Source organism: Mustelus asterias, chromosome 13, assembly GCF_964213995.1.
Source record: "Mustelus asterias chromosome 13, sMusAst1.hap1.1, whole genome shotgun sequence".
NCBI lineage: Eukaryota > Metazoa > Chordata > Chondrichthyes > Carcharhiniformes > Triakidae > Mustelus > Mustelus asterias.
This window is the reverse complement of record NC_135813.1, coordinates 29017292-29042271: the sequence shown is the minus strand read 5'-3', so window position 1 is coordinate 29042271 and position 24980 is coordinate 29017292. Positions and strand designations below refer to the sequence as shown.

The window sequence follows — 24980 nt, the reverse complement described above, 5'->3', positions numbered from 1 at the left end:
CTTTTCCCTCTGCTTCCAGCACAGAGGCAAGAGGAATACTACACTTAGTCAAACATACACACAATAAAAAAAAAGGGTAGTTCGGTCTTGATGAAAACTTTATTAAATTTATATTTTGCAAAAAAGGCAGCTTACTAAAATATTTTTGAGCATCCATGGGAACCCACAATTTCGGGTGAACAGTATCATGATCACTAGTAGCATCTGTAAACCCCTTAAGATGAAAGCAGCAACAGGAGAGGGGAAAAGAACAGGAGTGTTATGTAACAAACTGCCTCTAACTAGGATTGTACAGACTTGGGCACATCAGCACTGTTGTTTTGTACATAGTACGCCTTTCAATAAAATTAAAAGATCGCTTATATATTTTCCTTTCCTGGCTGGTCAGTGAAAGCTTTTAATCATAAACTATAATACAATGGAAAAGCTCACTTAGTGTCAAACTAAAGGTCAAGCCAACAAGCAACAACTGCTCATCCCAAGCAGATTCCAGCAATATTTAATAGTTAAATAAGCATTTAAGCTAAATAATATGAAATAAAATCTCTTAAATAAAAGAAACTTTCTTTTTTCCCCCTAATGAGCAGGTCATGGAATATTTGGTCTGAAATCATGGCACAGAATTGGCAGAATGCAGTTTTGTATATAAAAAAAAGTCTGGACCCCCTTTCACCAATGGAAACCATATTCCATTTCTCTACTCCACATTAACATATCCACAAGCCAACTATCCGACAATTAATTGACCAGGATTGCACACTTAATAGCCATCAATGTTGGCATGTTTGCCTCAACCCGATAGCATTGGTGAAGATCAACTTAGACCCATTCGCCTTCTGGGTTGAAGCAACAAAAACAAAAAAGAATAATCGTGTAACCAGCACAATTTATACTGTTTAGGACGTTTGTGAATGCTGGAACAAACTTTGCAAACCTGCTTCAGGAGATATGCAAGTGGAGAGAGATTCTGCCCGTAAAAATGCATCCTAGAAATGCTTGCTTTTCCATTAGTTATTCCATAATACCACATTCATTTTTATAGTGAATCATTAAGGGTACTTTGGATAAGCCTGTCAATGAAAACAATGAATGTGGCTTATATGATCGTTAGTCAGTCAGTCAGTCAGTCAGTCAATCTTGTAAGACAGAATCTAGTGACTGCAAGCATGGCAGTCAACATTTCTGTATCAGTTACTGCTGAACGATAAGGTTATGGCACAAAATTCACAAACTGATAATACAAGGTTAAGTGCACCAAATTCTCGATCGTACATGGGTCTCAGAAACTCATTTGCAGAACGAAAACTTATTTTCATTTGAAGTATTTTCCTTAAATAGCTAACAGATCATTATGCCCATGTTATTCAGTTTTTGTGATGCAATGGTGCCATATTACATAAAAATAAATGAAAAAGTAGCAAGTCTCAAAGAACAAAATGCAAACAACATTGCGTAGCAATTCTCAAAAACATATACAAAGAAGAACATGCAACAACAACTTATCTTGTGTTTCATTAACTGCTGACAAGTGTAAAACCTTATCATGGCACACAAAACTGGCAATGAAGACGACGTGAGCCCCAATGTGAAGTAATGCTCTCAAATTAATAATGAACTACTTCCTAATGCTGTCATGAAGTGAGCAAGCCATTATTCTGCATTAACAGCTCAGCACTATATGGGGATTCTGCTCCTATTGCACAGTTGAGTGTGACACTTGACCACGATAAGGAGATGACTAACTAGAGTTGTGCGCGAAAATGTGGGTTTAACTGTAACAAACCAGGAACCAAACAAAAGAAAAATCAGCTCAAACCAAGTAGGTCTATTGAAAATGCTTGAAGCGCCAGAAAATAAAATTACAAGGCATAATTAAAGAGGGCACAATAAGCAGGACATAATGCGTTCGTGTGTGCTACGGAATAGGAAAACAGAAGCACCCAAGATGGAATGTACACCATTAGACATTTTGGTGTGGAAACTCTACAATGTGATAATGAACAGGAAAAAACCCAAACAGAGCAGCCCTGAAATTCTGCAGGTCTTCTCCGAATCTCCCGTCATGGTTATGGTGAGGGACCGGTACAATTCTCAAGTGAATTTCGGGGCCATTTGTGTCACCACTGCAGTAGTAGGAAAACTGCATTCAAGGCTAAAAGCCACACAATTCTTTTTTGAAACTCCAGTACTGACTGCATACCAATCTATCCTCCAGCAATTAAGACTCCGATTTTGTTTCTTGTACTTGCTGATGCACCTCGTGGGAATCTTCTGCAGCTTCAGTGATCTTTGAAGAAACCTCCTCTCCCGTTTCTTTATCATTAGAATCTTGTTGGCAAAGAGTCACTTTCTCTGGGCGCGACTCGTTTTCTTCATGTGTTGCTGGAGGGCTGACTGTAGAAGTGCTGTCAACTTCTGTCTTCTCAGTAGAAGGGGAGGACTGTACCGACGCCTGCTTATGTTCCTGCAGCAACTTGGGCTCAACTTCTTCAGCAGGGCTCCTCTCAGGTACTTTCTCACTCTTACAAACTGCTCCATTGCTCAAGGCACTGTCCGCCGGTGCGAGCACTTCAGTCGTTTCAATTTTAGCTATTGTCAATAGGTTGCAAATCTCTTTGACACTATCAGGTGACTTGACTGGGCTGCACGACTCTGATGAGCCATTGTTTCCATCTTGCTCCTCTTCAGAAACTTCTTTGAGGTCATCCATGACTTCCACCTCGTCGGGGTGGCAGATCCCATCGTCCTGAATCATCGACACCACCTGCTTCATCCTTTTCCGCTTCTCGGCTGCATTGTCGGGTCCACTGTTTTCTTGGCTGCCAAACTCACTGTTCCAGTTGATTGGCTGGTCTTCGAGAAGGAGAAGGTTGGGATCGCTGTTGGACAGCACGATGCTGTCTCTGAAGAGGTTATGCTTCCTTTGAACAGCCGCTTCCTTCACAGCTAATACAAAAAGAAAAACACAGGAGTTAAAGCATGGCCACCACTGCAATCAAATCTTCGGCTGACCAGTTTAAAGTTAGCATTTATTAAATAATCCAATATTTGATTGCAGTGAGTGATTGAGTGCAAATTGTTCTGTGGGGTGGGGGGTGAGATTACTGGTTAGCAGACCACAAATAGTGTCCATATCGTGCAGAACCTCTGCACAGGACATTTGTAATTCACACTTAGTTTGTGCATTCAAAAATTCCAAGATATTCTACACCTGCCAAAGGAAGCAGTCTTCCTGACAGGATATTGTCCCTACCCAATTCCTCCAGGTGAACAATACCTTCTTGGGGTATTAGCTCTTTGCGCATTGAACTATAGATCTGTGCCTCAACCACAGCTTTGTGGACCACAGAATTTTGTTTACAGCTCAGACAACACATTCCAAATAGCCAGTGCGATGCTAGACTGTATCTATAGCTTGATTCCAATGGGGGTCATGGGGTAGTGAGTAAGGATACTTCACTGTGATTTCACATCAGTGTGGGAGCCCGAAATCCACAGAAAACCTACAAATGGTGAAATCTAAACCAATCATTTATCCTGTTATTGTTTGAGAGACTTAGTCATGCACATATTGACTGCGGCTTGACAACTATGGCAACTAAATTTTAAAAAAGTGATGAGCTTTAGAACATTGGACATTGTGGAACATAGAATCCCTACAGTGCAGAAGGCTGCCATTCGGCCCATCGAATCTGCACTGAACACAATCCCACCCAGGCCCCATGCCCACAACCCCATGTATTTACCCTGCTAGTCCCCCTGACACTGAGGGGCAATTTAGCATGGCCTATCCATCTAACTTGCATATCTTTGGAGAGTGGGAGGAAGCCGGAGCACCCGGAGGAAACCCATGCAGACACGGAGGAAACGTGGGAACTCAACACAGACAGTGACCCAAGCTGGGAATCAAGCCCGGGCCCTTGGTGCTGTGAGGCAGCAGTGCGAACCACTGTGCCGCCCAAATACAAATACATGCTTTCTTTTTCTAGTGTTTAAAAATCAAGCGGGTAACACTGACTTTTATTTTCCAGAATCTGATATACACTGAAACAATTCTGTATAAAATCTCAGTCCTATTATTGCAATGCTTTGTTAAATTGACCATTCCGAAAACATTTTTGAGCAGCTTAAGTTAGAGCACTGGCTTGGTACACTGCCAACACCAACAATTCAAAGTAAAGTTATGTAAAAAAAACAATTGAAGCTTGGTCTGTAAACCTGTCTCAGCAATAAGAAAAATGATTGAGGTATAGGCAGTAATTTTAATTTCAGATAATTTTTGACAGTGAAGGGAAATAACCCAAATGTCTGGGTTCTGAATATCTTCCTAGGCAAACATCCCTCAATTAATCCCATCGTGGCGGGACGGGTACAGGGTGTTGGTGTCGGATTGTTCTGTGAACAGAAATGGTAGGAATTGGGCTCCTAACAAGCCCAGGTCAGAACTTGCTTTTGCCATGACCGGGGGAGGGGGGGGGAACCGTTTTGGAGCAGGGACCAGTTTTTTCCCCTCATCAGTAGAGAAGGAAATTCCAAATCCATCCACTGGGCAGCAGCAGGGGGCTTGTTGCATGGTGGTGGGAAGGTATTCTCAAATGAGAGAGTGGGGGATGATCACATTATTTCACCTGCTTTACACAGAATCACCCCTCCGGAAACTGGGTGACACATCCAGAAAGACCATCATGAGATTAAACAATTGGAATATTGGGACCAAACACTCACATATAGTATGATTAAGTAAATTACAAGAACTAATCAACTCATTCTTCCTTGTCAATTGTGTAATCTTCAAGCTATCCTAACTGTCCAAAGCCTCCTCCCATTTGCACCTGCCATTGAATTTGAAAACTGGAACCCTATTGTACATCCTTTCAGCTTGCGTAGGGGAACCTTGTTGACTCTTTCAAACCAATAAACCTTTGGTAGCAGTGTGTCAAGAAAGGTTGCTAACTTATTTTTAATTACAATGTTTTTCACATATCCAACCTACAACTTACCCTCTTCTTCACACCAACCCCTCCCCTCAGTCTCTGGTTCACATATACTGCCTGTACATTACATATTTTAGGTAGACATTCCAAAGCCTCAAGAGAAAAAGCAGCACAACATGGGGATATTGGAGGATAGTGATGGATAAGGAGCTGCATGTTTCTGACAAAGTTATTTATTCTGACCTGGTACAAAGCCGAGAGTAGAGACAGACATTATGGATCCAAAAATCCACCACAAATTTAACCCCCCTCCCCCATCAGAAAGGCCTGTTTCCATACTGTAAATCTCTATGACTCTATAGTTTGTTGGAAGTCTAACCATTCCTCATTGTTGCCTCGTTCCATAACTGAAGGAGAAAACCATCTCCTCATTTGTGGAGAACCATAGTAAAAATATGTGCATCACAACTTAAACTCGAGCTTTAAAATATCTCAATTACCTGGTTGGTTTAATCAGTATCTTCTTTATATGTAATAACAAAGCTGGTCAGAATGCTGCTTAAAACTAGGATTTATTTTTGTCCTAACCTTACCTAGCATTATGTCTTTCGAGACAGATTGGAGAACCACCTCTTCAAAAATATTATCCACTAGGATAAACTTGGAAAAATCCTCAAAGATGTATTCTTGAAATTTAGGCAGAGCCTGTGGAAAAGGATTCAGAATCAGTCACTGCAGACAGGAACTAACAGCTCAAGCAAGAATGCCACAGTGACATTAGCTCACTTTAAATTCCAATGCACGATGATTTTACAGATCATTCAAATTCTAACAACAAGGGAGGTTCACTAGGCCGATACTGGGTTTGGCAGGACTGTCCTAAGGGGAAAGGTTGGTGTGACTGGGCCTGCATTCACTAGAGTTTAGGAGGACGAGGGGAGATCCGTTTGAAAGGTACAAAGTTCTATTAGATGTGGACAAACTAAATGCAGGGAGAATGTTTTTCCTGTTTTTTTTGTCTTTTAGGGATGTTTTCCCTGGTTAGGGTACCTAAAACCAGGGGACACCATCTTACGACATTGGGTAGACCACTTAGGAGGGGAGAATAGATTTCTTCACTCAAAGGGTAGTGAACAAATGGAAAACTCTACCACAGAAATCGGTAGAGGCCAAGTACTGAATGTATTCAAGAAAGAGGTAGATATATTTTTAGATTTTAATGGCATCAAGGGATATAGGCAAGTGGGAATATAGCATTGAGACAGAGGATCAGCCATGATCATATTGAATAGTGGAGCAGGCTCGAAGGGCCAAATGGCCTACTCCTGCGCCTAATTTCCAAGTAACTCAAGCTTAGAAGCAAAAGGACTCTGCATTCAAAGGTTGGGACTTTGAAAAATGGTTCAACTGTTCACAAAACTGCACACAGAACCCAAAGAAAATTTGGAATTAATTACAGGGAGAGATCACAACAAGCATCGTGCTTAGAAAAATAGTACATTGCTGTTACTTTCTATTGGATACAGTTTACTCAGTGCTGATCTTAACAGAAATAAAGATTTGGTTACAGTATGCCGGCCCACTAGATTACAAAGCATTTCCAAAGGATGAAAGGGGCACCTAGTGGCGGTATAAAGATACTGCCACAATGGAAAATGTGAACTTGCCAAGTACTTGAAGGGAGCAAGAGGGCCTCTCAGATTCACATATTTCACCTTTATCGATGACAGATGCATCAGCTTAGCAATAACGGGTGACATCATGCAGTTATGAAGGAAGTTCAAAGCTCACCGTGTTGACAGATGAAGAGAGATTCTTCAGCATGTACGGAATAGTAATCTGGAGCAGCGCTTCTCGAAAAAACTTCTTCCTGACAGTGCTGCTGTCATAGTCGTATTTCTGGGCAAAAAGGTAAAAGTCTGAATGATGATTTTTATCGAGACTAGTAATCACTGTAAAATGATTAAACCTCATCAGTCTCTTGAATGCTGTGCTGAACATCTTAGTTTTGCATTCTGCCAGCTTCTTTTTGTTTGAGATTCCCAGCGATATCAGACGGCAACAACACATTCATAAACTGATTGAGCCTGTTTACTTTAATATCAGTCCAGTTGGTAATTGTGTGTGTAAATGCCAGAGCAGCCATCAAAAATTCAATAGAGCATTCACGTCTTGGGTTTGTTGCATCATCAATCTACTATCAAACTTGTTATGGAATCCCTAGTGCAGAAGGAGGCCATTTGGCCCATTGAGCCTGCACCAACAATCCCACCCAGGCCCTATCCCCGTAACCCCACATATTTACCCTGCTAGCCCCCCCTGATACTAAGGGGCAATTTAGCATGGCCAATCCACCTAACCCACACATCTCTGGAAGGGGAGCTAATTGGTCCCCTCAACTGTTGTAGACTTGTGGATTATGGAAAATGATCGGGACGTCAGCCAAAGCTGGTCGTGAAGAATGAAGAGACAGCAAGCTGAAAAGAATCTCAAATACAGCAAGAATTTTCAAAGATATTTTGACAAAGTTTTGAAAAGGAAGGTGAAACTGTCCACTGATCCATATTTTCTGGGGGAAAGCAAGATTCATTTACCATACACGAAATACAAAATACTTTGCTTTTTTTTTGTATTTTTATTCCAATTCAATCGAATCAAGTTCAAATCAGAGTCTCAACAAGTTGAGACATTTCCGATCCAGGCTGACAAGACAGGGCCTTCACACCTGTCTTGGGCCTGATCTACATGAGCCAAGCTGATTGGAGGAGGGGGAGGATTCCTCCTCCAAGGCTTGATCTCATTTGCATCTTAGCCAAAAGGCCGAGATGCCGCTTTTAAAAATTACTTCATATGAAACATATGAAGCTTAAATGTAACCTAATGGCCTCAACCAAGGGCAGCATCCGATCCATACTACACTTGATCTTAGCCAAAAGGCCGAGAATTTAAAAAAAACTTTTCCAATTCAATCAAATCAACTCCAATTCAGAGTCTCAACAAGTTGAGACATTTCCGATCCAGGCTGACAAGACAGGGCATGCAATCCTCTATCCTGTATTGGGCCTGATCTACATGAGCCAAGCTGATTGGAGTAGGCAGATGTCTCCGCCCCCCCCCCCCCCCCAGGCTTGATCTCATTTGCATCTTAGCCAAAAGGCCGAGATACCGCTTTTAAAAATTGCTTCATAAGAAAATGAAGCTTAAATGCAACCCAATGGCCACTACCAAGTGCAACATCCGCATAACTACACTTGATCTTAGCCAAAAGGCCGAGAATTGATTTTATTTCAGACTTCCAGCAGGTAAAGTGTTGAAATTACTCAGCAAGTCTGGCAGCATCGGAGATAACACCAGGGTTTACACTTCAAATTGAATATGGCTCATCAGAACTCCAAACCTGCCAAGTATTCCCAGGACTTAGAGAACAAGTAACAAGCGAGACATTGCCACACTATCGTATCAAATATTAAGTAACATTGTGATTAATGATGGACAGCAGGAGTCACTTTGCAAATGAGTAATGAATGAAAATGTAACCTTGAGCTTTGATACAAACAGGTATAAATATTTATACTGGACAACTGTAATTTCTATAGCAGGCATTTTATCACTGTAAATTCAAAGGATTTGATATTACTGAACAAGTACATGGAAGCTGAGAGATAACCAACCTCAGCAAGCACAGATTTTTAAAAAAAATTATATTCCCAATTCTCCAATCTCCGGACCATCTGAAACCGGACATACAGCTGGTCGTGTGTGTCAGACCTACATGGGAATGGCACAGTAAGAAGTCTCACAACACCAGATTAAAGTCCAACAGGTCTATTTGGTAGCACGAGCTTTTGGAGCGCTGCCCCTTCATCAGGTGAGTGGAGGATTTGGTTCACAAACAGGGGATATATAGACACAAACTCAATTACAAAATAATGGTTGGAATGTGAGTCTTAACAGGTAATCAAGTCTTTACAGGGACAGACATTGCGAGTGGAGAGAGGGTTAAGTAAAGGTTAAAGAGGTGCGAATTGTCTCAAGCCAGGACAATTAGTGAGATTTCGTAAGCCTAGGCAAGTCATGGGGGTTACAGATAATGTGACATGGAAATGGAAGTTTCAATTTCTAATGGGCAATTTCCCTGCTGTCTGGGATCCTCCGCAAAAGTCTCCTAATTCTGAAGAGTTGGAGACTTTGGACAGTTCTGATGTACTTGCCCGAAGAGATCCTAGGAAACCTTAGATAGAAAACCTAGTCTAATTCCTGGGTAACTACACAACTGATCACTCGGGTCACTGTCTGTGTGGAGTTTGCACATTCTCCTCGTGTCTGCGTGGGTTTCCTCCGGGTGCTCCGGTTTCCTCCCACAGTCCAAAGATGTGCGGGTTAGGTTGATTGGCCAGGTTAAAAATTGCCCCTTAGAGTCCTGAGATGCGTAGGTTAGAGGGATTAGCGGGTAAACATGTGGGGGTAGGGCCTGGGTGGGATTGTGGTTGGTGCAGACTCGATGGGCCGAATGGCCTCCTTCCGCACTGTAGGGTTTCTATGATTTCTATGATCCTGGGTAGTTGAGACTAGTGCCTTGGATTAGTTGTGTAGCTACCCAGGAGTTTGACTACAAATATTATTGGTGTCTCCTTTTAAAGTAAAAGATTACAAGAAAACCTGTCTCTTTTACAGTCATAGCACATAAAAAGTTAAAGACTCACTGGGCTGACAAGCAAATCATTAAGAAAAACCCTGTTGCAGCCATAGAGATTAGAGGTCATAGAGTCATAGAGGTTTACAGCATGGAAACAGGCCCTTCAGCCCAACTTGTCCATGCCGCCCTTTCTTTTTTAAAACCCCTAAGCTAATCCCAATTGCCCGCATTTGGCCCATATCCCTCTTTACCCATTCGTACCCATGTAACTATCTCAATGCTTTTTAAAAGACAAAATTGTACCCGCCTCTACTACTGCCTCTGGCAGCTTGTTCCAGACACTCACCACCCTCTGAAAAACTTGCCCCTCTGGACACTTTTGTATCTCTCCCCTCTCGCCTTAAACCTATGCCCTCTAGTTTTAGACTCCCCTACCTTTGGGAAAAGATATTGACTATCTAGCTGATCTGTGCCCCTCATTATTTTATAGACCTCTAAGATCACCCCTCAGCCTCCTGCACTCCAGAGAAAAAAGTCTCAGTCTATCCAGCCTCTCCTTATAACTCAATCCATCAAGTCCTGGTAGCATCCTAGTAAATCTTTTCTGCACTTTTTCTAGTTTAATAATATCCTTTCTATAATAGGGTGACCAGAATTGCACACAGTATTCCAAGTGTGGCCTTACCAATGTCTTGTACAACTTCAACAAGACGTCTCAACTCCTGTATTCAATGTTCTGACCAATGAAACCAAGCATGCCGAATGCCTTCTTCACCACTCTGTCCACCTGTGCCTCCACTTTCAATGAGCTGTGAACATGTACCCCTAGATCTCTTTGTTCTGTAACTCTCCCTAACGCCCTACCATTAACTGAGTAAGTCCTGTCCTGGTTCAATCTACCAAAATGCATCACCTCGCATTTGTCTAAATTAAACTCCATCTGCCATTCGTCGGCCCACTGACCCAATTGATCAAGATCCCTTTGTAATTGGAGATAACTTTCTTCACTGTCCACTATGCCACCAATCTTAGTGTAATCTGCAAACTTACTAACCATGCGCCCTATATTCTCATCCAAATCATTTATATAAATGACAAATGAAGAGAGAGACAGGAGAAGGGGAGACTGTCTATCCCTCTTCAACTGACCGTAACAATGATTTAACTTTAGTCTAAACTCCATCTTGCCAGTTTTTATGACCCCTGCCACGTGACTACATTCAAAACTGGGCTCTGAGTAAATTGAATGGATTAATATTAAATTAAACCAGCTTATGCAAACTTTCGTAATGTTTTGAGATAAGTCACTATTCTTCTGATAGAGACTGGAATGCTTCCTTAAACTGCACTGATGAAAATTAATCATTTGAAAATTGATTTCAAAGGAATGCAGACTGCAAAAGCACAAGTCACTCGGGTAACATCGTGAAGATTATTTCCCTCAAATTCCGCAGGTTCGATTGTGATAGAAGAACTGCGACAGGGCAGAATTCCTGTGCATCAGCCCAAGGGCAGACACCTCTTCCCAAGTCTCGGGGATGGAGGGAGTTGCCTGACTTGGGGTGGGCATGTTGCACCCGTAGCACTTGGCCCAATGAGGCAGCTGGAAGCAGAGCATCTCCAACACCCACTCCCTTTAAGGTGTCCCCCACCCTCCCCGTCCCATTACTGTCTCAGCTAAAAGGCAAACAAGTGGATTAAGACCCAAGCTTTCAACAGAGCCACTGTCCTTGCAGGAGAAGATAGTGAAATGCTAGGGTCATTTTGGGTGTCATACCATTGTAAAATGGGAGTTTGGGACCTTCCCGTTATCACTGAGGCGGGGTGGGTGAAGGGTCTGCCCATTTTCCACACCAGCTGGAATTTAAGACTCAGTGCAAACAGACCAGAATCCCAGTGCAGTTGGATAAGCTTGGGTTGTTTTTGTTGGAGCAGAGAAGACCTTGGGGGAAGGGGGGGTGGGGGACCTGATTGAAGTGTACAAGATGATGAAGGGCATGCACAGAGTAGAAAGGAAGCAGATGTTCCCATTAGTTGAAGGGTCAATCACGAGGGGACATAGGCTGAAGGTGAGGGAGAGGTGGTTCCGGGGGGGATATGAGGAAAATCTTTTTAACCCAAATGGTGGTGATGGTCTGGAAGGCGCTGCCTGGGAGGGTGGTAGAGGTGGATTACCTCACATCCTTTAAGTACCACCTGAGCACTTGGCACATCATAACATTCAAGGCTATGGGCCAAGTGCTGGTAAATGGGATTAGGCGAGGGGTCAGGTGTTTCCCGCATGCTGGTGCAGACTTGCTGGACCTAAGGCACTATATGATTCTATGAAACAGCATCAAGCCATGAACTCTTGAACCTCACGATGAGAGCCTTACACGTTGCCATTTCCAGCATGAGAATTTCAGGGCCTGTGTCTGCAATGGTGTCCAGTACTAGGTTAACTAAATATACAGAAATGGTTATATCACCATAGATTTCCATATAATCGAACAATCCCTTTTATCTTAGGCCTCACCTTCAGCACTCTCTCCTGGATGCGCTGGATTGTCTTGCACAATTGTTCTTTATCGGGAGAACTGCCAAGACCTTGGTGGAGCAGTTGTTCAAATGTATACACCGCATTGTCCAATAGCTGAAGAAGAAATTGTACAGTATTAATAATACAGGAATGAGCCAACCCCGCCCCAAAAACAAAACAATGGTTTTGTTTCATTGTCGTCAGGAGTAACAACATGACTATTTACTGAAGTTCTCAGACACACATCCTGTTTACATGGAGATTGCAAAGCATACTTAAGAGTCATTGTGCATCCAGACTTTGCGCACAGATCCTTCCATAACACATGCAACAACAAAGTTCCTGCTGTTAGCTACGACAAACACTCTTTGTTGCACGTTCTATCTGGTGATGCAAAGCAGAAGATTTCCTTCAGGCTGGTAAAAATTCGGGAGAGGAAACACCTACTGGGTTTAATTGGAGGATCGAAAGACCAGTGCATGTTTCCCAGAGAAGTTAACTCTTCTCTCCATTGCGTCGAGACACGACTAGGGCAACCCACAATACTCCTTTGGTCCTCCATGGTCCTCCATGCTGCCTCACAGTGCCAGGGACCCAGGTTCGATTCCTGGCTTGGGTCACTGTTTTATGTGGAATTTGCACATTCTCCCAGTGTCTGTGTGGGTTTCCTCCGGGTGCTCTGGTTTCTTCCCACGGTCCAAAAATGTGCAGGTTGGGTGGATTGACCATGCTAAATTCTCCCTCAGTGTACCCGATCAGGGCCGGAGTGTGGCAACTAGGGGATTTTCACAGTAACTTTGTTGCAGTGTTAATATAAGTCTACTTGTGACTAATAAATGAACTTTACTTTTACTTTAATGGGCCAGACCAAGATGAGACCTGGACACATGACTACACGCCACCAAGGTAGTTTCTACTGGAAGTGAATATAATATTTGAAAGGAAAGAGATATTGGCATTTCACAGTCAATTGGAGTATTAGCTTCAAATAGCAGGTGATGGCAGATCACCAAAGCTCTGCTGTCCATAGAAACCCTGCAGTTCAGGAGGAGGCTATTCAGCCCAACTAGTCTGCACCGACCCTCTGAAAGAGCATCCCACCCAGGCAAGCCCCTTACCCCACCCGGTCCCCATACCCTGCGCATTTACCATGGCTAATCCACCCAAACTACACATCTTCGGACACTAAGGGGCAATTTAGCATGGCCAATCCACCTAACCTGCAGATCTTTGGAGCATGGGAGGAAACTGAAGCATCCGGAAGAAACCCACACTGACACGAGGAGAATGCGGAGACTCCACAGTCAGCCAAGGCCAGAACTGAACCTGGGTCCCTGGCACTGTGAGGCAGCAGTGCTACCCAATGTCCTATCTGACACCAGATGTTGTTCACCCATCACCCTCTACACGCTGACATACGCTAGCTCCCAGTTGAACAACAACTCTATTTTAAAACTTTGATCCTTTTCAAATTCCTCCATGGCCTCACTTGCCCCCCCATCATTAATCTCCTTCAGCCGCACAGCTCACCAAATCTCTACAACCCTCAAATTCTGGTCTCCTGGATATTCCCGATTTTTATTACTCCACCGCCGATGGTCAGGCCTTCAGCTGCCAAGGCCCTAACCTCTAAACCTCCCTTTCCCCCTTTAGGAACCTCCTTAAATTCTACCACTTTGACCAATCTTTTGATCATCTTATGTGGCTTGTCGCTATGTTCTGATGCTTGTGGGGATTATTTTGGGGTGATTCATTACATTAAAAGCGCTATATAAATACAAGATGCTGTTGTTGTAAACAAAGGGAAAGTAAGCAGCACTGAATGGCTTCCAAAGAAATGCACCCTGACACAAGTGGTTAGCACTGCTGCCTCACAGCCTCAGGGACCCAGGTTCAATTCCGGCCTCAGGTGACTGTGCGCGCGGAGTTTGCACGTTCTCCCCATGTCTGCATGGGTTTCCTCCCACAGTCCTAAGATGTGCAGGTCAGGTAGACTGGCCACGGTAAATTGCCTCAGTGTCCAATGATGTGTAGGCTAGGTGGATTAGCTACACTAAATTGCCCCTTGATGAAGCAAGATGTGTAGGTTAGATGGATTAGCGGGGTAAACGTATGGGGTTACGGGGATAGTGGGGGGGCAGACAGAAAGGCCTCAATAGGGGACTCTGTCAGAGAGGGTCACTGCAGACTCGATGGGCTGAATGGCCTCCTTCTGCACTGTAGGGATTCTGTGTTTCTGTGAATTGCAAATGATGAAAGGCTAACTGTCCAATGAGGTAACGGAATAGATTTAAGCAAACGTCTATGAGCAAACCTTTATTGGCCAAACTTCAAAAACATTCCCTTCAGCTGGAAGCATCATACCTTGCTTTCGACATACTTCATTCAAAGCTCACTTATGAATTGTTGGAGGAAACAGGCACAAAGACATTGGCCTAAAACTTCCACTCCCGTCCGCCATGGGAATCGTCACGGGTGGGACGCTTAATATGACAGGCAAGCTGAAGGTCCATCGACCTCGGACAGGAATATCTGGACCCGGGACGGACGAGTTGGAAAAATCCCACTCACCGTTTCATTACTCTTCTGCAACCGTTTAGATTTGGTATTTGGGTCTGCAGTTACTTTTCATGAACCCATTGCAGATGAACCTGCCACACTGGGGAGGCATAGAACCAATCCAAAATCCAAATCAACCAGCAGAAAAATCCTCATAGAAGGCAACCCTTTTCACACAAGATAGTCATTGAATGATGGACATTCTACCCTCGCAGTTTTGGATTTGGGAAATGCAATTATTCGCTGTTAGCTTTCTGAATTGTGTCCCAAGTAGGTTTTTAATCAAGTACTCTTGTGACGATCAACTGGGATTGTTCTCCCTGGAAAGACGGAGGCTGAGGGGCGACCTGATAGAAGTTCATAAAATTATGAGGGGCATAGATAAGGTGAACAGTTGGAAGCTTTTTCCCAGGGCAGAAATAACAAGTACAAGGGGGCACATGTTCAAGGTAAAGGGGGGGAAACGGTTCAGTAGAGATGTGCAGGAGAAGTTTTTTTTTAATTATACACAGTGGTGGGGGCCTGGCATGCACTGCCAAGTGAGTTGATTGAGGCAGACATGTTAGCGACATTTAAGACTTATCTGGATACAACAAACGGGGAATAGAGGGATACAGGCGGTTGGTCTAGATAGGACAACGTGATTGGCGCAGGCTTGACGGGCCAAAGGGCCTGTTCCTGTGCTGGACTGTTCTTTGTTCTTTGAATGACTCAGGGAGGTACAAGTGCAGGAAACCAAATCTCCATTTTATCTCCCTTTAATAATAATTTAACATCCATCATAAATCAATGTTCAGTTACCTTCAGCAAAGGAGAAATTCTTGAGAATGGAGTGACGTACCCGTCATCTCTGCCTCAACACTAGAGGGAGTGAAAGATAGTCCTGTCTGCATGAAGTAACTAACTTGCCAACAGCATGTTGTTGTATCAAAATGAAGGAAGAAATAAAATAGGTAGCTTAATTGAAAAGAAGTGTAAATTTGAGATGAGTTTAAAGCAAGTCCGCATTTATTTTGGAAGGACAGAAGCAGTGCTGAAACCCAGAATAAATTATACTTTGTCACTCGCAATGTTTTTCAGTGTTCCACTTCCATCAAATGGCAAAGTATGTTTTACTGTTAATGACCAGAAATTTGAGCATTCCCTCAAAAGCCATTCAACGGAGGAGCAACTGAAAAATCTATGAAGCCTCGAAAGGAAACAAAAACAAACTTCAGAAACAGGTGATCACCCATTTTCTTAAATCCAAGAGAAAACAATCATTTTAAACACAGCCGCCACGGAGGCGAAATTCCTACACATTTTGTGAAAAGAAGGCAACAGCAAATCGGGGTCTTAATCAGTAGCAGGAAACAAAACAGACCTTTCTTAAAGGAAAACAATGCATATTATACTGGCCTAATTAGATTTTCCTTCCGAGAAGGAATTATAGTTAAGCTCCTTGGGGGCCGACAGTTACTCAAACATTAACTCCATTCGTGCAGAATGGTAAAGCAGGCCCATATTTTCACTCCCTTTGAAAAGGGGTAAACTCGGTCTTGTTGCTCTCCATAAGGGGAGGCAATGGCCGAGTGGTATTATCGCTCGACTATTAATCCAGAAACTCAGTGTTCTGGGGACCAGGGTTCAAATCCTACCATGACAGCTGGCGGAATTTGAATTCAATAAAAAATATCTAGAATTAAGAATCTACTGATGATTATTAAAACCATTGTCAATTGTCAGAAAAACCCATCTGGTTCACTACTGGAAGGAAATCTGCCGTCCTTACCTGGTCTGGCCTACGTGCAACTCCAGGGCCACAGCAATGCGGTTGAGAGTCAACTGCCCTCGAAGGGCAACTAGGGATGGGCAATAAATGCTGGCCTGCCAGTGACACCCAGGTCCCATGAATGAATAAAGAAAAAAATTGCCATCAGGAAATTTGGTAGCTGTGTGGTTAATCTGGTAGTTCATGACGACTTTTCCATGTTTTGTGGACATGTGCTTTAAAATGAATCTTCATTTCATAGCGAGAGTCCACTATGATTTTTTTTGAATGAAGACAGAGGTTCATAGATGATCACAGCATCAAGAGCCAACAAACTGCTACCACGTGATGAGCAGGGGGTGTTTTTTTTTCCATTAATTTGTGGGACATGGGCATCACTAGGTGGCCAGCATTTATTGCCCATCTCTAGTTGCCCTTGGAGGGCAGTAGAGAGAGTCAACCACATTGCTGTGGCTCTGGAGTCACATGTAGACCAGACCAGCTAAGGACAACAGATTTCCTTCCCTAAAGGACATTAGCGAACCAGATGGGTTTTTCCTGACAATCAACAATGGTTTCATGGTTATCAGTAGATTCTTATAGAATTCATAGAATCATACAGTGCAGGAGATGATTCAGCCCATCGAGTCTGCACCGACCACAATCACACCCAGGCCCGAAATTAGAATCTATAACTACAGCGTTGGATATTTCACATGGGTCAGGTGTAACGTAATTCCAAATGTCCATCATTACAAATATTGAAATCCTCACGATAATACCAATTACATTAATTTTACATGCAACCTCACCCAAATAGTCACTATCTGAAAGGGGCAAGGAAATGGGCATTAGTTCGATGCTTTAGAAGGAATTGCCCACTTAACATGAGCAGTTGAATGAAGGTAACCAAGGCTTACCTCTCTCATCAGGATTTGACCCCGCTGGACAAACACTGCTGGGCTGGAGAGATCGAAGCGTTGTTGAAGGCCCTCCAGCTGTGGCTGCAGCTGCTCCAGGTGCTCGTAGCAGCTCTGCATCTTGACTGGGTGATAAGGCAGCACGTTCAGCTTCTCCATGTGCTAGAGAACACAACACAACGGCAAGCATCAAGTACTCTTCCCGTTTGTTACTTTTGCCTTCTTACCCGCTATTTTGCATAGAATAGATGAAGCCTGGCACCCATTGGGAAGTCACAACCTATTACAGTACTGTTTACTCATGATATTATAGAATCATAGTGTCATAGAATCCCTACAATACAGAATGAGGCCATTCGGCCCATCGAGCCTGCACCAACAACAATCCTACCCAGGCCCTATCCCTGTAACCCCACGTATTTTACACTAATTCTTGTGACACTAATGGTTAATTTAACATGGCCAATCCACCTAACCTGCACATTTTTGGACTGCTGGAGAAAACCAGAGCACCTGGAGGAAACCCACGCAGACACGGGGAAAATCTGCAAACACCACACAGAAAGTGACCCGAGGCAGGAATTGAACCCGGGTCCCTGGAGCTGTGAGGCAGCAGTGCTAACCACTGTGCCACCATGCCCTGCTTTTTGGTCATCTTTGTGCATTGGTAGCAAATATCCACCTTCTCACTGGTGTGATTTATTTTACAAATGGGTCTGAAATAATGAGCTTTTAGAAGCAGTCATTACCGTTAATTATTAAATTATTCAATGTGTTCACAACCTTTTATTTCCAGCATATCACTAATGTTCTATTCCAGAAAACCAACTGAAGGATAAAACTGGAGCCAATCTTTACACGCTTTAAAGCACGTCTGAGTCCACTAACCATAGTTAGTTTTAAGGGTTTAGGGGTTTTAGGGGTCTAAAGTGGATGGCCCACCACCCTCGTACAGATAAACAGAATGAGCAACTGTAAGGGAGGAGATAACAAAAACAGAGGGCAGGATTTCTTCCCCACCCCCTTTTTGTAGAGGCTGTCCACCATTAGCTGGCGGCGGGATCTTCCAGTCCCGCCACTGCCAAGGGGGTTTCCTTTTATTCACATTCTTCACTGCTGGGTAACCTGTGGCGGGGGTCACTGTCAGCGGAACCAGAATATCTCGCTGGCGGGAACAGCTGGAAAATCCCACCCAGACTTTTATATTATAACTTTCACAGTCCAAGTGTGTTTTGAAGTCCACGTAAATATGACCCATAAACATCAGATAAATGACTAGCTAATCAGTTCTGGCGGGTTTGATTGAGGATTCAAGTTTTGTTTTGATTCAAAGATAAGGACCTTACTACTGACCCAAACTGTAATTAAACAGTACGGCTTTGACAAATTGCTAAGGAAACCTTCTGATCTTGTATTTTGCCAACTTGCACACATAATTGCAACAGAGCATAAGGATTTAAATAGCAAGCAGCCAGGTTACTGAAAATATACAATAAACCGAATACTGGAAAGCAAGATGAAAGATGAAATTTGCAGATAAATTTAAGATGCATTCCTTAAAATCTATTTTAAAAATCTGTTAAACAACCAAATAAGCAGGGAAAATGTGATGAAACAGCTTTTTTTTTTAAAGTTTATTTATTAGTGTCAGGAGTAGGCTTACATTAACATTGCAATGAAGTTAGTGTGAAAATCTCCTAGTCGCCACACTCCGGCGCCTGTTCGGGTCAATGCACCTAACCAGCACGTCTTTCAGACTGTGGGAGGAAACCGGAGCACCCAGAGGAAAGCCACGCAGACACGGGGAGAACGTGCAAACTCCACACAGACAGTGACCCAAGCTGGAAATTGAACCCAGGCCCCTGGCACTGTGAGGCAGCAGTGCTAACCACTGTGCCACCTTGCCGCCCCTAGTCACTACACTCCGGTGCCTGTTCGGGTACACTGAGGGAGAATTTAGCATGGCCAGTGCACCTAACCAGAACATCTTTCAGACTGTGGGCGGGAACCGGAGCACCTGGAGGAAACCTATGCAGACACGGGGAGAATGTGCGGAGCTTGCACAATGACCCAAGCCGGGAATCGAACCCGGGTCCCTGGCGCTTTGTGGCAGCAGTGCTAACCACTGTGCCACCGTGCCGCCCAGGGAGGCGATTTGAGATTGTATTCAGGATTGTTTCCTCAGTCTGCATATTGCCGATCCCACAAGAAAGGGAACACTTTTTCACCCAATTCCATGTAACGGACTGCAGTAGATGAAATGCAAAGCAAGGCAACATTTGGGAAACAGTGACCATAATATAAAAATGCTGTGGAGATGCCGGCATTGGACTGAGGTGGGCACAGTAAGAGGTCTCACAACACCAGGTTAAAGTCCAGCAGGTTTCTTTGGATTCATGAGCTCCTTCACCAGGTGAATCACCAAATAAACCTGTTGGACTTTAACCTGGTGCTGTGAGACTTCTTATAGTATAAAGAGTTTCAGTCTGAGAAATAAAGCAAAATAAGCTCTGGGATAAGGTCAGACAACTTGGAAAGGAGGGGTAAAACTGGACCAGATCCCAGATTAAATAGAATAAAGAATTGGCAACTACAAGCATAGATCAAAAATAGAACACACATCAAGCACATGCCATGGAGGAAAATCAGGAATGTGTTGAAGGCTGGAGACCCATGGGAGACTAAGTTTCAAGTGGAAAAAAGCAATTGGTCCTACAGGGCAGATTTAGTAAACATGAAAGCCAGGATAAAATATATAGGCTATAGCAAACAGAACATGAGGTAAAATCATGGGGAAAAAACAGATTAGTATGAAGATGCTCATCAGGGTACAAACGGAGCCATTAAAAATGGAGGGGGGTAGTTCAGTGATGGGGAGTGAGGGTGTAGCAATAATAATAATCTCACTGCCTTGGTTTTCATCAAAGTGGATGTTGGGCTTGTACAACCGCTAGATCGGAGTTAGCGAAACAATCATGGGACTAAGAATTTTTGTCCCTGGAGCTCTATAGATAGAGGAGTGATTTGACAGAAGTCCTCAAAATGAAGGGTTTATAATGCTAGCAGGAAAACTCTGAAAAAGCAAATGCTAAACGAGATGGGGAGCAAGGACAGCGAGGTCGGACTAGGTGTCAAATCAGAGGGCTGAGACAGTCCAATGGTGCTGTAACACGGTGGCAGTGGTTCACACTGCTGCCTCACAGAGCCAGGGAGCCAGGTTCAATTCCTGATTGGGTCACTGTTTGTGCAGAGACTGCACGTTCTCCTAGTGTCCGTGTGGGTTTCCTCCGGGTGCTCCAGTTTCCTCCCACAGTCTGAAAGACGTGCTGGTTAGGTGGATTGGCCATGCTAAATTCTCCCTCAGTGTATCCGAACAGGCGATGGAGTGTGGCGACTCGGGGATTTTCACAGTAACTTCATTGCAGTGTTAATGTAAGTCTACTTGCGACACTAATAAATAAACATGAGAAAAAGTCCAGAATGAGGTCAGCAATGAGGAACTAGCAACAGCAAAGCGCAAGGAGTGACGGGGTAGTTTAATTGTCAATCGCACTATTGACATATGGCTCCTTGATGCTACAAAAAATTTAATGACCGCCAGGTCAGATATGGTAAGATGATATACAATCCTGTTAGTCACGCACTCACTTCCCTTTATTCTGTTCAGCTGCTTTAATACCTTGGCATGAACACCCATGAGGTGGCACAGGGTTCCTCACCACTCTGGCCTTCACATCAAAGCTCTTCCTTCATTCAAATCACCCTAATTCAATCCCTATCACAGCTTATTGCATTCACTGGTCAGTAACCCCATTACGGGCTGCACACTGACACCCAGCATCTATTGCAGTATATGTAGGTCAGCCCTTTTAGGGCAATCAGATTTTGGCAAACGGATCATCAGGTAGTTTGCCTTCTTTCTTTTTAAAGATGGTATAGGGATAAAAATCTCCCATCTAAAAATGCAAGGACGAACGTTGGCACAAGGATTCAAAATGCATTTTTTCCTATGTGACACTCAAAATCCAATGCTGGATGCTCAACTTCCATAAAGAGGAAGATATAATGAGCCCAATTTTAACTCATTCAAAACTCTTACACAGTTTATAATCAGCATGCAAGTGTCTCTATCTGATACTTGGAGTGAAAGCATATCCATTTGCATTTTGCTGGACGATTGGCAAAAAAAAACTTATTTGGTGTTCATATTAAGTGCTTAGGTTTGCAGGTTATGGAAACCTGCACAAAAGTGATTGTTATATTCTGGATTTTACAGTAGGGAGTACCTGATGGTGGAGAGGGAATTTTTCAAGATGTTTTCATGTGTTAACATGAATTTGTTGAAAGCTTTGGAGTATTCAACATAGCAACAGCTGCTAGGGGGTCAGTGTTAAGACTAGGTTTTTTTCTTCCTCATGCCCTAAATTCACAACAAATCTGTAGATTAAGTTTATTTATTAGTGTCACAAGTAGGCTTATAGTAACACTGCAATGAAGTTACTGTGAAAATCCCCTAGTCATCACACTCCGGTGCCTGTTCGGGTACACTGAGGGAGAATTTAGCATGGCCAATGCAGCTAACCAGCACGTTTTTCAGACTGTGGGAGGAAACTCGAGCACCTGGAGGAAATCCACACAGACATGGGGAGAACATACAGTCCGCAGAGACATTGACCCAAGCCGGGAATCGAACCCAGGTCTCTGGTGCTGTGAAGCAACAGTGCTAACCACTGTGCCGCCCCACTTAAATCCCACTTCAGCATTTAGCGCGGTATCTGCATCCCTTACCTCTCCCAACTTGTGCTGGCCTCCTTCATTCAGGACGTTCTTATTCATTTCCACTATCTCCTTAAAAAACAGGTCTCGGACTTCAGAGAAGCCCCTGCTAGTGGGGCCCATCAGCGCATCGAGGATGGATGAGATGTAAGGCTGGACATTATTCCGAACACAAGCTTCGGCTTTAGGCATCACGTAAACTAAAACACAAACAGAAGGGCAGGTTAGGATTAACCTGGACCGAATGATGGTAAAATACAACAACTTAAGAACCAAAGCGACAAATTCACATGGGCCTCCAGATCAGATCGGAGGACCACCAGTTTAAATACCACAGTGCCGAGAGAAGCAATTGCCATCATTAGATTAATGAGTGAACACAGTTTACAGTTTGGAAAGAAATTGTATGTTTGCTTTGTAGACTATTAAAAAGCATTCCATCAGGTTGAGTGGATTAAGCTCTGGACAGCGCTGAAAGAGGCGGCTAGATATAGCACTTGGGGCAAATGGGATCAAAGGTTATGGGGAGAAAGCAGGATTAGACTATTGAGTTGGGCGATCAGCCATGATTGTGATGGATGGTGGAGCAGGCTTGGAGGGCCTCCTCTTGCTCCTATCTTCTATGTTTCTATATTGGAGTGGATCAGAGATAATCAACTCATCAAAAATCTGTACATGGGATAGACAACAACAAGTGAGAGTAGCCAAAGTGGAACGAGAACCATGTGTCATTGGCAGAGGGGTTTGACAAGGGTGTTGTTTATCACCAGTCCTGATCAATGTCTTCTATGTGGAAGACACAGAATCTGCCATTAGGATTGGGGGGAGGAGTGGGGCTGGTGCGAATAACACCAGTTGGATTGGCAGATGCCAAAGCACTTGCAACAAGCACAGAAGGATTACAAGAACGGGTGCATCGATTAGTAATAGCAGGCATGAGGTATGGAATGAGAGTAAGTGAACATCAGCAAAATTATGATGCATATCTCAAAATCCCCAAGAAATATTCAGAGGAAAAAGAACAAGAACGGAATTCAAATATTCAAGAAACAATACGATCTGCAGGTGACAGGTGCAAAGAAATGTGGGAAGACTGTATTGAGTAAGAGGCAGCTGCTAACCAAAAAGCTGAATAAACCACTTAAGTTTTGCCCCTTTGCTGTTCAAAATGTGGGTGGCACAGTGATTAACACTGCTGCCTCAGCTCCAGAGACCTGGGTTCGAGTCTCGGCTTGGGTCACTGTCTGTGTGGAGTTTGCACATTCTCCCTGCGTCTGCGTGGGTTTCCTCCGGGTGCTCCGGTTTCCTCCCACAGTTCAAAGATGTACGGGTTAGGTGGATTGGCCATGCTAAATTGCCCCTTAGTGTCCCAGGATGTGTATGTTAGAGGGGTTAGTGGGGTAAATGTGTGGGGATAGGGCCTGGGGGTGGGATTATTGCCGCTGCAGACTCGATGGGCTGAATGGCCTCCTTCTGTGCTGTAGGGTTTCTACGATTCTATGAAATGACTCAAGAGCATGATTTGGAACGTACTTTGTCTGGATGTGAGACTTGGACCTTATGGAAAGTGGAGACCAATTTATTGAACAGCTTTACAACGTGGGTTTGGAGGAGAATGGAAAGGATCAGCTGGACATGAAAAGTAGCAAATAATTAAATGCTGTGAACAGCGAACAAAGAAAGGCATAAGAGAGTTGGCGGGCCACAATCTGAGAGGAAACAGACTCGTAACAGATATTAGGGAGGGAAGATTTCAAGGGAAAAAAAGAGGATGTCTGTTCTACGTGGCTTGAAACTTAAAGGAAACTTATTGGAAAAACAAAATACTGGAACAGGATAGATTGCCATGGAGAAGACGAAGAGCTAAGGATCTGTCTTTGGGCAGAGCACAAGTTGACGACGGGTCAGATAAATGAAAGTGTAGGCAAGAGGGAATAATAAGTAGAATAAACATAACTAGATAAATGTAAAAGGAAAATAAAAAAGTGGGGAGGTGATTGAGAGAGAAAAACAGGTGGAAATGGTGAAGTGGCTACAATAACCACAAACAGCAGAGCAAACAAAACAAAGCGTTGTCCAGTGAATGCACGAGGATTTGCAAGAATTCACAAAGTTAAGATGGGACAAGACAACAGATGCATTTGAAGACAGGGATAAACATCTCAAAATTGATACAGGAAAGGAGGAAAGAAGTAGAGGCTGACAGAAGTCGATGGAAATGAATGAGTTGTTGGGTGACAGCATTGCTGGGCTTTAATTGGGTAAAAGTGCAAACAGTGAATTTCAATTTGAGAAAACGTGCTGAAGCTAGCCGTGAAAAGTCAAACCGTGACAAAATAAACGGCAGCACGGGAGAATGGCAGTGTGGTGATTGGCTATGTTACAAAAGCAGGAAAGCCGCCTTGGTGGGAATGGACAGAGGTTTCAGGATTAGACAGCTTTTCAGGGTGGGGTGGGGGGAGGGGGGGAGAGGAGGAGGGAGAGAGACATTTACAGGAATTTATGGAAGTCAAAAGAGGATGGCTTCAAGTGTCAGGAAATCATGCCCAAATCTACAATTGTTATCAGAAGTTCTGCATATTTTGAGTGTGAAGACAGGGAAAGAGCAGAGATACTGAAAGTTAACTGTGAAACCCTGGCTAATTTCGGAGGAAGGGAGAGCAGCGAGATACATGGAGCTGTTGGAGCCACATCCAGGCCACTTGCAGCCAGGTGCACTTGGCAGCCTGAAGGTGGCAGGCTGATAAGGAGTGCTGAATTGATAAGTCGAGGCAATGATGTGGAGATGCCGGCGTAAGTAGAGGCAAGTCAGGGCAACAGACAATGGTAAAAACAGATGGGGGTTAGAAACCACAGCCACAGTAAGAAGTAATAGGGTCAGGAAGAA

At 43.6% G+C, this 24980-nt stretch overlaps 1 protein-coding gene across 1 annotated transcript in view; it reads right to left on the bottom strand.

Annotated features, from left to right (window-relative positions):
- Positions 1–80: 80 nt before the first annotated feature.
- LOC144502543 (protein Niban 2-like) overlaps positions 81–24980 on the bottom strand; it is a 213804-nt gene continuing 188904 nt past the window's right edge. The window contains exons 9-14 of the mRNA XM_078226621.1: positions 22106–22293; positions 17318–17479; positions 12086–12202; positions 6726–6833; positions 5528–5639; positions 81–2946 (exon numbers count right to left, since the gene is read on the bottom strand). Coding sequence (XP_078082747.1) covers positions 2219–2946; positions 5528–5639; positions 6726–6833; positions 12086–12202; positions 17318–17479; positions 22106–22293 — 1415 coding nt within the window. The 3' untranslated portion in view covers positions 81–2218. The remainder of the gene's footprint in view (positions 2947–5527; positions 5640–6725; positions 6834–12085; positions 12203–17317; positions 17480–22105; positions 22294–24980) is intronic.